Source organism: Manduca sexta, chromosome 23 (assembly GCF_014839805.1).
Source record: "Manduca sexta isolate Smith_Timp_Sample1 chromosome 23, JHU_Msex_v1.0, whole genome shotgun sequence".
Lineage (NCBI taxonomy): Eukaryota > Metazoa > Arthropoda > Insecta > Lepidoptera > Sphingidae > Manduca > Manduca sexta.
Genome location: NC_051137.1, coordinates 4,459,519 through 4,472,533, shown reverse-complemented (window position 1 = coordinate 4,472,533; position 13,015 = coordinate 4,459,519). Strand labels below are relative to the sequence as shown.

Below are 13,015 nucleotides of genomic sequence, written 5' to 3'. Positions count from 1 at the left end.
TACTCCACGTGTCAAATATTTTTAGAAGCAAAAGTAAAAGGCCACCTAGCGATCTAATGGTTCACCTGCTCGCGATTACTCATGTTTTCAAAATGTCTGATGAATTGTAGACGCAGTGTCGAATTTCAGCGGAATTAAAACAGATTCAATCTAAATATATTAATAATGTTAAGTATGTTCTAAATATCCAATGAAATAATACATATTTTGAACTATTTTTGGGTTACCATTTGTATGTATCAACATAATTACGAATGTGTATGTTGATTTCGCTAGCATTGGCATCAGTACGGACCGCCGGTAGTGTTCTGGTTGTCTGGCTTCTACTTTCCTCAAGCGTTCCTCACAGCTGCCCAACAAAGCTACGCGAGGAAATACAAGATACCTATTGATCAACTGGCCTTTCATTATGAGGTACCGAATATTGTGTAGTTGTTATTTATCGAAACTATTTTGAATAATTTCGTCATGCTAAGTAATTCGTCTTTTTTAGTGATTTAGTCAATAAGTATATAGTATATAAGTGTAATTTCCATTGCCTTTAACATTTTTAATAAGTTACAATGTAAATCAATTTAATCATTTTTAACCGCTAATCAACAAATAGTTAAAAAATAAAATCTTGCCTTTAACTACCCTATAAATCTTCACTAGCTTCATTTTCATCTTCTTCACTAGCTCTTCTCAATATTTTCGGTGTACATCTACTTAAACATTATCTATTATCTTAGAAATAAACAACAGTAGTCAGTATTTTTATTAATCATTGCTTTGTCATTGACTTTAGTTTGTAATATGTCATTGAAACTACAAGAAATATTTAGGACAACGACAAAACACATATTAGAAATACAATTGATCGATCACGCCAGGTGCAACGTACGTTTGTGCTGGAAGAGCCGCCAGAGGAAGGCGTCTACATACGAGGCCTGTTCATGGAGGGCGCCAGGTGGAACAACGAAGACTACTACATCGACGAGTCCTACCCAAAGATACTCTACGACGAGTTCCCGCCGGTGAGTCATGCAAACTGTTATAGTGTATAGCTTTAGGAGCGGAGTCGTATAGCTTGACCAGGAAAATAAAAAACCTTTTGATAACCGTTGTAAAATTTAGGAATACTGTAGTGATGTTTAATAGTTTTAGGAGCGGAGTTGTATAGCTTGACCAGGAAAATAAAAAACCTCTTGATAACCGTTGTAAAATGTGGAAATAATATAGTGGTGCTTAATAGTTTTAGGAGCAGGTAGTTGTATAGCTTGACCAGGAAAATAAAAAAACTCTTGATAACAACTGAAAATATGGAAATACTGTAGTGGTGTTTAATAGTTTTAGGAGCGGGTTAGTGAGTATAGCATGACCAGGAAAACAAAAAACCTCGTGTTGTACAATATGGAACTATTATTTTGTATTGAAAACTTTAACTTACGAAATTGCAGAAGTGGCGTCATCCAAGCAGGTCTTGTATTTTCTTGATCAGGCTTATTTTATACAGACACGTGCAAGTTATCCTTTGCACTTAATGGTTAGTGGCATCAAGATAGAGTATTGATTGCCGAGAGATTAATTATCTCTCGTCAGTCGATAAAATTGACCTGGTCATTTTCATATCCCGTTGTCTATTTCCTTTAAAGTATTACTTACATTACTTGTAAGTCATTTGGATACCAGTTGTATGACTTAAAGTATATACCTATAATGTACCTTATATACCTACCCAATAGTAAGTAATATATATTATATACCTTAGTCATACGGTAGCCAAGAGCTTCGTGTCCATAGTATTGTTAACATCCGTGAGAGTCGGTAGCTACTTACCGTCGGGAGAGTCACTACATTGTACTGCGTAGCCTAGAAAAACACAAGCATTTTAGAAAATATGTTTGATATCTTTTCTTATTGTGTATTTAGTAAATCATTTATCTTTTAATGGACAGCAATGTCTTTTTATACGTGCGCGCCAAAGTGACCCACTGCATCAGATGGTAAGTGGAGTGGAGTCCAATAGAATGTAGACTGACGAGAGATGATTACCCCTCGACAGTCGACACAATTATGCCGGCCTGTTGGATCTCGATTAAGTCTAGATTAATGTAATGTACCAATATTGTTTAAAGCCGAAATAACCTTCAACATTAAGTTATGGAATTTAAATTTACTAATTACACAAAGAAACCAACTAATAATCATAATCTCCCAAGGTATGGCTAATCCCGCTCAAACGCGAGGACATACCGACCGACGTGTTCTACAACTGTCCCCTGTACAAGACAGGGGACCGTCGCGGCGTACTGTCCACCACGGGCCACTCTACCAACTACATTCTGTTCATGCGACTGCTGACCGTCATGGACCCTGACCACTGGATAATGAGAGGAGTCGCTTTACTCACCCAGCTACCGTTCTAATGTCTAATGGTTTGAAATAACGTCAAACGCAGACGGCCGTATAATGTTGGTGACCGATTTTATGAAAAAAATTGTTTGTTATCGTCGTTTATAGAATTTGAGTTTAATTAGAGTATCTATCTGACCTAAAACCGTATAATGTGGATGAACGATTTTTATCCAAAAATGTTTGTTATCGTCGCTTATAGAATTTCAGTTTAATTAGAGTACCTACCTGACTTAAAACTGTATAATATCGGTGACTCATTTTTATCTAAAAATGTTTATCGCCGCCTGAAGACAGTGTGGATTTTAGAGTACCTACCTAACTGAAGTTTTTTATCATTTTCTCTACCATATGGACTCGAATGGAAACTCGAACACGTATGGACTCAAATGGTCGACACTTCTCTGTGACAACATCAGACCAAGCAAGTGACAAACGGTTATACAACATGCAGCACCGATTTATTTACCGTGGTCTGTGTTTGTCATCGTATAATCACGAAATATTATTCCTGAACATCACTATTGAACCCGAAAAGGGGGCTAATGAAATAGTAAAGTTAACTGTTGTAATATTTCAGTTCACCATCACAGCATGCTGTGATGCACTTTTCTTCAATTATCATAAGAGTTTTTTATTATTTATTTTATCATAATACAGCAAAGAAGGATTAATAATATACAAAAATAAATTAATACATATTATGGGTAGTAAAATTTCCGACATCCAAAAAGAACAGTTATGTCGGGGCCAAAAAGTAGTCCTATATTATCGCAATATTTGCTAACAATTTCTTTAAATCGTAACATATTATTATGAAATTATTATCTTCATACCAATTATTATTTAGTGAGAAAAATTATCTAACTCAGAACGAAACTGTGATTATCAGATCACCGAACCATCGCGTTTTATTTTTCTAGAGTAAGTAGACATAGAAAGATTTATTATTTTACATAAATAATTGAGTTTGTTTTTATTTTTGTTTTAAGAAGTTTGTTTTCCACATAGGCAAGTTAGGGGATGATGGCCAATGGCCATATGTTTTTCGGAAGGTAATGAAATTAAATCTTTAATTATTAATCAATAAAAATCAATATTGATAGCAAGGGAGAGATTGTCAATTTGTATATCCACTATTAAACCACTAGTTTTCTTTAAATAAATTTTAATCCCTTCATAGATTTATTAAGCTTCATGAATATCATGCATATTGTCAGCGTCAATAGAAAAGAAATTATAATAGACATAAGAAAAGACAATGAGCATTTACAAATCTTTGATGCGAATCGTAACAACGAACTGGGAGTTCAGGTAAGATTTTTGTGACACAACTAGGCTATCCCTATTAGACTAATCTATTTAGGCATAGTTCGGCAATATACTTAATTCGGAAAAATACATATTAATAGTTTCAAATTATTTTGTTTGTATATATGCTCATTCTATATGGCCATCTCACGCCGATCAAATATGGTCATCTCTACTTATCATTTTTGACGCGAAGGTCATAAAAATTAAGCTCTGTTTGCATGTGGAAAATTTTCCTTACTTTTTGTTTTTTAGGCTGAATTCAAAACAAATATTTGGTTTCATTCATTAAGTGGAAATGTGATATTTTTGATTGGCCATCGCACCCGGTTTTACCCTATTACAATTTTTCTTTAGACAAAACACATTTTTCCAAGAGATGAAAACTAAAGTAATGGTTTCGGAGCAATCTATTTAAAATTAAATATCACCCAACTATCTGATTTCTTAAAAACTATGTATATTCTAAAATCTAAAGTCCTCTTTAGAGATCATACAGATAGAAATTAAAATTAGTAAGTGGTCACAAAATTAAATGATTTCGACAATCTGTTTTATAAATAAAGATCACTATTTTTAAACACAATCTATTTTACGTGTAATTTTTGTTATTTAATAATTATAATACAATTTGTTTATAATTTGAACATTTTAATCTAGTCACGTTGTGATATATTTTTGTTATTTTACTACGAATATCTATTGTAATGTGTGTATCCTTAATAACAATAAAAATATAACTGAATAAACATTTTGTTTTATTGCACACCTATCAGAAGCAAAGCGTCCAACTCCATAAAATCCAATTCCTACTTGCTTCCCTTTCGTACTCTTAATGTAATTTATGTAAAATCTAATTATCATTAGAACGATTTCCGTATCACATTTATGTATATTATTAGAACCTATAAGTTGTGTCGCGGTCCTTTTCGGAAAATTTCTTGCATCGCCAAAGACGCTTATTGTAATTTGCTTAGTATAAAAGAAACCTGATTTTTTTGAGGCGCATTATAATTGAATTTTTCTAAATTGATTCTAACGTCATGAAGATTTGTTAAATAGCACTGTCATTTATTTGTCTTTGAGATTGACGTGAATGTGACATGCCCAATGAATTACCACATTTTACGTGAGATTTTACAGGCATACAAATTATCGTAAGATTAATAATTAATTAACACTTCGACATCAATTATGCACTAGTATGGACCTTTTAGCGTCGAGCCATATTTGACAGCCGATAATCGTTCTTATCACTATAGTCTGAAATCCTTTTCATCTTTAATTATAATTATTGTCAATGAAATACAAAGTATAACACCAAATCTCGCTTAACCCGTGTTGTTTCGATTGTAGACCTTTTAAAACCATGCCAGCTTTTAAAACACGACAATATAAATCAGACTCAGTATTTACAACCCTCGCCCAAAGCGTGACCCTTTTTCATTTAAAAATGCCTATTTTTTGACGAGCAATGATATTTCTTGTCGAGTATTTTGATTTTTATAAAAGAGTTACAATTTGTAGCAAATTATAAATTTGGATCGAATAGCATTTTATTTCTTTTAACTGATATTAAAGTTAACATTATTAATCAGTAATCTAATTAGTTTATTTATGGTTTAAAATTAAATCACTGATAAAATATTATTCAAGTACCAGTAAATATATGTCTTCCATGTTCGTTATTGATGTTACATAATTTTCGCACACAATACTGAGAACGATTCTTTGTTTCAATACATTATTATTCAAGTTAGTAGGAATGTCGGACAAAGGGCTTTGTAGGAAAGAAAAAGAAATGTTAAAACAATTTCAATTTCACAAATTGAGAACACGAACAGAACAAATTCGACTTAGATTTGAGTTGTTAACGATAGAAAACAGTCTTTCAAAAGAAATTCCCAGGAAATGAAAGATTATAATGTACTCAGTTTAGTTAATGTCAATATGTTCCTACGTCATGTCATGAATATTGAAAAGAAACTGACTTCTCAGCAGATGGAGGTCAATGTCATGTTAATCGTTAGGCGGTTTTATGTTCTGGCAGGGGCTCGCAGCCGTGAGACATGGTGGAGAATAATACGGGTGAGGTGACTCGGAGCTTTGGCGTGTTACGTTGCCCTGTCATTTAGCACGTAAAAGCTCGCATCCCAGATACGGCATGTATTAAATAAGCGAGTAGTGGGCAGAGTGGGGTCGGGGGGGCGTAGTACGGGAGGCACTCGGTCTGGCGCGCCGTCGCCCCGGCAACGCGAGATATTGATCTGCGCGCCTGCCCCGCGCAGCATCCCGCCCGCCCCGCGTCCCCCGCGCGCCCGCGCTGCTCGCCACCCGGCCCTCTGCCTGCACTCCCCTCGCCACGCGGCGCCCTTGATTCTGCCGCTCGACCACCGCCACCTCGGTCCCACACGCCGCGCCACCCCCTGCAAATACTTATTACATTTCGCACTACATACTCCACGTAATCCGATGAAGAAATTTCGCTTATGCTTTATAATCTCGTGACAAGTTTGACACTTGTGACCTCAGAATATGCTCGGCTGACGGCTGCGGGACACTGCGTGTATATTTATGAATAGTTGTATACCTACGTTTGAAAATTGAATGATATAGGTAGACGCACACTCAATTTAATGAACATTTTTGAGTGTTTGGCACGCACGAGCGCTACGGTTCGGTATCACAGGAGGCTGCGTCGCTAATTGGATCTGTGGGAGTGCATTATTCTGTGTGCACTATGTGGCACATGTGAGTAATATAATTTGTTGCGAGACTGAACCCCGCGTGTTCCACGTTATGCGTACTAAATAGCTGTGTGCAAATTGTAAAGGTATTCTTCCCAGGCACGGTGGAACACTTCTATGTTAAATCATAGCATCTACAGGAGCACGGTTCTAAAATTACTATTTATTGCCTAGTGCTATTTATAATGATTGTTTATACTTAAATGATATATAAAGTAAGTTGTTAAACACATACCTACCTAGCAACTTATATTTAATCCAATTCTGTCAACTTAAGTATTTTCACGAAAGTAAATTATCTATTTTGTCCCAAAGATATTATATTTTAAAATGATTTTCACCGTTGTCATACATTTTATTGTAACTGACAAGAATATTTAGGTCATTAGTTGCGCATTACACATTACATTGCATGATTAAAGTCTATAATTCTCAATATATTAACCGATCGCATCAAAGTCATTTTTCTAAGAAACGATTTCTAATCCTTAAATTCCAACCTCACGAAACATTGTAAAGCGAGCGATTGAATCAAATATGAAGTTAATTAGTCCGTCTAGAGCTGTCTCTAATTGATATTATTCGCGAGTATTGCACGCGCCGCCGCTCGCCAGCGCTCTCTCCGGGCACCCTACAGGTATCAACCGTGAACGCTCTCCTACCTCATTGTCTGTCGTCTATCCGACGGCGTTGCCATGACGAGAGACATGCCTTTCAACTCGCCTCCGATACCTGTCAATAGCTCCTATTAGCTGCCCCCGACTGCTCCCCTGTTCTCCCTATTTTTTTTTATTTATATTTCAATGTACTGTTATTTATTCCCGGGGAAGTGCTTTATTGAATTTTAGCCTTTGATGGTTTCTGTTTTGGTAGCTTAATGAATATTTTATTGCCTTGATGTTTTCTTTTGGTGCACGGATTTAATTAGCGACGTCTGAGAATCTTAATTAGATTTTTTGCATTAAGAATTGAGAGGAACTTTGTGTGGAAATTTATATTTTATAATGCGATTGCTAAAGCGTGTTATTTCCTCTCTGACTATCAAAGGAAATTTTCATAAAAAAATACTGATGGTTCTTTAAGTTGCTTTGTTCAACTTGCGTCTTCTACATTAAATTTTATAGTGTTTTCGGACACTCCTGAAAATGACTACTCTGTATTCATACGAGACGTGAGTTGACTATGTATATAAAATGCCTTTTGTTCGATAAAATTGAACTTTTTATTGTTCATGGGAATTTTAATAAAAATATCATGTAATAATATTGAACAGGAAAGGTTCAATAAAAAAAATAACATTCCCAGCGCGTTAACTCTCGACCGGCGAAAACTGACGAGAGCCTGTTGTATTAAAATGCAAGCGTAGCGAACATTATCATTATCATGGGAGGCGCGTTGGCTCGCTGCGAGCTTTAAACCCCGCTTCAATTTTTCACGGCGTTGGCAAACCGCTGCGTAAAAAACAAAAAACGGTTCGCTTACAGCGTACTATCTCCCAGCAATGAGGATTTAATTAAAAAGCAGCAGTTACACGTGCCCGCGGTTCTCCACTCGCGCACACTCGTACTTTCGTACACAAAGTCAATACTTGCAATAATGTTACCTGCACGGCCGCCGAGTAGCACTTTGTTGGCAAAACCGACCGCATTTAGCGATCCTTTTTATTGCCTCGATTTATATTTCAAAGCGACTTTGATATTTCTCTTTACGGAAACTAATACACATAAAGTCCCGTGCAAATCGCGGGGCCGCCGTAAAAGGGAGCCTAACGGAAGTTAGACTGTCTGATCCGATAAAAGCTCGTGGTCCCGCATCTGTATTTAAACGAGTTATTTTAGATAGCTTGTAACGGAGGTATAAAGGCCGGCGCGCTGAACAGAGCTGGAGCCAATCGCTTATTGGGATTGGAAGCAAAGCCTTTCGGGTGGCTGCGGCCGCTCCGTCCTTCCAGTTTTAATGTTATGTAACTGAACCGAATTAATTTACAGAGAGCGCCCGCCGCCGTGCCGGTAGTTCAAACAAACGCCCCCGATCCAATTTGGTATAAATATTGCTTTTTAACCATGTTAATAGAATTGAGGTTGCCTATATGTTGCGAATGAACGCTTGTTGAATTGTGAAATCGATTAAAACGCGGTTGTGCGCCATTTAAAGACCATTGAAAGTTTTAAATTTAATTTTATAATCGCTAAAGCGATAACTCGATTTCAACCCTGCGGAGTTTCATTGGTTTAATCGAATTATAGTCTCAGCTGCTGGGAGTTTTGTGATTGACTTTCTTTCACTTGAAATTGATAAAGGATACCATTAATAGTATGCAATTTTATGTCTGTTCTATTACTATCGCAAAAAAAAATTTGAGCAGTAAATTTTACCTAGATCAAGATTATGCAAACTATGCCTATATTTCATGAGTTATGAAAACGCCTAAAGTTATAATAACGTATTTCCATCAAACTATATAGATAGCACAATCGTCCCTAACTCATAAGGTTGATTGACTCGTGCAAATTATACAGAGTGATCACTTTGTTCTTTACTCATCAAACCTACAATTGAAAATGAACACTTCCATCAGACTAAATTGATAAAAATTGTTTCATGTTCATCATTCGTTTAAAATCTGTAAATACTCATCGAACCACAAAGAGGGAAGCTATAGCTGTCGATCTGATTCTCAACTCAATAAATTTCTTGTGAACACGAATAAATGTACCGCGAGAGTTACTTAGTTGGAAACTTGAAATTATTTGGATCAAATAACATTGCATAATTAACTACAAGACATTCAGCGCTGAAATTATTGAGGGACAATATTGGGTGAAGTCACTGGAAAACAATGTCTTTATTTCAACCCTAATTTCTACTGTTATTATAAATAAAGGTCTGTGAAGATGTAAGGAAGTACATAAACCGGATTACGAATTTGAATGGAATTTGGCAAGCAAAGAGGCCAAGTCCCAGCTTAGCATATAGGCTACTTTATTGAGAAAAAAATCTAATAGGAAAGGAATAACTATATTTAAATAAGTCCAACTTATATTTCACGAGTAAGCAGTAAAAAGATATTCAATATGAACTTGCAGAAACTTTCCTGCCTATTGAGATTTTAATATAGCCCTCCAATGCACATTAGCGGCGGGGAGATGCGGTGCCAACTAATTGCAAACTCTGAGTCTATTACGCTCCAACTTGGTAAATGTCGACGAACACTTTTTGTTGCTCCTTGTTTTTAATTAGCGATTGGAAAATATCAACGGCATTAATTTATACTCGTATGTAGAGAGAATGCGGGTGTATTTTTATTGCACCCATGTGCTTTCATCTGAATCTAAACATTAATTAAAGCTTGTGAAGTTTATTCTAAATGTCTTGGTGATTCGCTGCCGCCGCAAGAATAACATATTAAATAACTCGAAATAAAGTACAGAGGTAACAAACATTTTCATATCTCAAATCATCATTCATTCGAAAGCGATTCCGTTCCTTGACCATTATAAATGACTCGATGAGTCCGGTACCCGAGCGCTTCCCTCGGGAACGAACACTCGGCCCATTTTTCGCCGAGCAACCAATTCTGATTCCGTACATCACATTATGCGTGTGCGTTCGTCATCACTTAACGTGTGAATCATTGTTTAATTGAGGGGCCTGTGGAGCGCGGGCGGAGCGCATCGATCGTCTCGCGTCGCCATGGCAACCGTCTCCCCCTACCGCCCCCCGCACGGCCCGATTCATTTGTAATCATTTGTTTCGCGGCCGTCGAATAATGGTGCTCGTCATACGGCGCGAGAATTTGATAGATTACCTCTAAAGTGTGTACATAGCACTCACATAGATACAATTGTGTACATCACTTTGTAATTTGAACACCTATTGAAAAGTTCGATTTGTAATTAACCCGTGGTGTCAAATTAGGGGTTAGAATAAATACGACACCCGTTTTATTTGATTAAAATGATTAAAAGGATCGCATTGTATGACTGTTGTAAGGCTCTTTGTTATAGAGGTAGCTATCAAAATATTAAATATTGTGATAGCCCGATCTAGATATGACTACAATCATACAGCTATCTATTATTTTTGAACCCAATAAGAACTTTTTTCAAAAATTATTACGTATTTAATAAAATATTATACTTGAAAGAACAACGGGCATTCCAGGCTCAGTTGGTTGACAACATTAAACAATGCAAGTTAATTTTAAAAGACTGCAAAGTATTTGTTATATTATATATTTATTGATAAATTCTAATCATTGTATGACTTTCAAAATGGTAAAAACTCAAAACAGGCTTTTTAATCTAAAAATACATTTCATAAATAATAAATAACTGTAGAATCACATCCAATTTAATAATAATACCAGTTTGTTTTAATATTAGTAATGAAGTCGAGCACCTAGTAAGTATTTACTTAGGTTTGTTTGTGATTTTAAGTGAAGTGGTAATAGCATTTTTATTTCATCCGGAGGACTTCGTATTAGATTTTAATTCTTGCATTGTTTTTAGTACCTATTCAAATAAATAAAAACACAATTTTTTAGTGTTCAACATTGTTTTTAAAATTATTATTAAGATATTTTTTTTTTATTTGGTTCACAACTTGAAATATACACATAATATTAACTTACTCTTAAAAACAATTCAATCACAAATAAACATTTTGGTGTAATTTCTAAGAATAGTGAACACAACACGCAATTAAGCTTTTTTGTACTTGCTATATGTATGTTATTATAAACAATTGAAAAAGGATTAAAAATAAAGCAAAAAGTAAAAACTAATCATTATCAATAATGTTTAAAACATGAATTCTAACGGAAGCCTGAGAATCAGAGAATATATCGAGATTCGATCTAATTTCATTACTGTATGAACAGAATCTATATAATGGAGAGTGTTGACCGACGTTTGTCCGACAAAATGGTAACCAAAAACATTTTCTATTAGCTAACCGGCTGCCAGGTCGGGGAACCTCTAATTTGATCTGTGTGAGAAGTTCTGGGCAATCCACAAGGCCATGGATTATTTTATAAAGATAAATTATATCACATGCTTTACGGCGTACTTCTAAAGTTCTCATTTTGTAAAATTTTAATCTGTGACTATAACTAGATAATATTTTACATTTATTGTTAACGTAAGATAGCTGATATAGGAATCTTTTTTGGATTCTCTCTAGTCTACCAGAATGCACTGCATACCTCGGGGACCATATACAGCTGTTATATTTGTTTTGTGTCATTTACCCCTTTATTATCCCTTGAGAGCGAAATCCCGCAACATTTAAACCATCCGTGTAACCTCAGTACTTAAAATTAAAAATAGAGGCCCATTTCCTCAAATAGCTGTAACACAGTACTCTGGGCACATTTCAGTACGTATAAACTCTAAAATAACATTTCCATTTTGGAATTACTTCAGCGCAGAACTAATTGAATGTGCAGCCGAGCGCAAATGTACGAGTGCTACGGATCTACGCCGTAGCTCTCGTAGCACCATTATGAGAACTAATGTTAGGATAGCGCACAAATATAATTCTTTTATCGCTTTGAATGAAATGGCTTTGAAGTTGGAAAGTCGATTTGTAAATTGATTTAGTCAACAGTTCAGGACTGAATCTTTACAATTGGATTTAAAATACCAGATTCCGTGGCGAAGGATGGAATTTTCCGAAAGGGAATCGGACACAACTTATAGATACTAATAATATGTATAAATAATAAAAAAAAATGAGCCCTGTATTATATACTTGCCCACTGCTGAGCACGGGCCTCCTCTACTACTGAGAGGGATTAGGCCTTAGTCCACCACGCTGGCCTAGTGCGGATTGGTAGACTTCACACACCTCCGAAATTCCTATAGAGAACTTCTCAGATGTTGCAGTTTTCCTTCACCGTTAAAGCGAAAGATAAATTCACAAAGAAATGCATAAATGCGGTTTGGAAATCGTTCTTATGATAATTAGATTTTACATAAATTACGAAAGGGAAGCAGGAATCGAGTTATATGGACCCTTCGCCACTGCCAGACATTGTGTTTTGTGTCTGCTGGGAATTATTCTTTATTTTAATAACAACAAGATATGAATTTTAATGTCTATATAATTTACTGCAGAAATAATCTAGGCTTAGGATGTCTTACCCAACCTTGTATTTAAAAATGTAAGTGTCGTAGCAAACGCCGACTATTCGTCAACAACAAGAATATTCATCATGGTTTAAAATTGTACTTTTAGGTATTGTAATTTATTATATATATTATAAGATGAATTACAATTTAGGTACTTCTAAATAAAAATAATTACTTTTAAACTTTGTACAGTCAGCCACAAACGAAGCTCAACGAATTCCAAACTTCAAAGCGCTTTTACTCATTGACTTCAATTGAAATAATCTTTTTTCTTCATCTAAAATAAAGTAAGCCTTTTGAAGTTAATTTTAGTATTTGAAAAACGATTCTTGATAAGATCAAAAAAGATTAAATTCAGATACTTTTGTGACTGGCTATACATGCTTCACTTAAACTAAAATACCTTCGAGTAAGAACACTGAAAATATC

The 13,015-nt window shown here is 35.4% G+C and overlaps 1 protein-coding gene across 1 annotated transcript in view; it reads left to right on the top strand.

Moving 5' to 3' along the window:
* Positions 1-4,281, top strand: part of LOC115443700 (dynein heavy chain 7, axonemal) — a 56,017-nt gene extending 51,736 nt beyond the window's left edge. Inside the window, exons 71-73 of the mRNA XM_037441897.1 lie at positions 277-414; positions 873-1,016; positions 2,202-4,281. Coding sequence (XP_037297794.1) covers positions 277-414; positions 873-1,016; positions 2,202-2,408 — 489 coding nt within the window. The 3' untranslated portion in view covers positions 2,409-4,281. The remainder of the gene's footprint in view (positions 1-276; positions 415-872; positions 1,017-2,201) is intronic.
* The last annotated feature ends 8,734 nt before the right edge of the window (positions 4,282-13,015 follow it).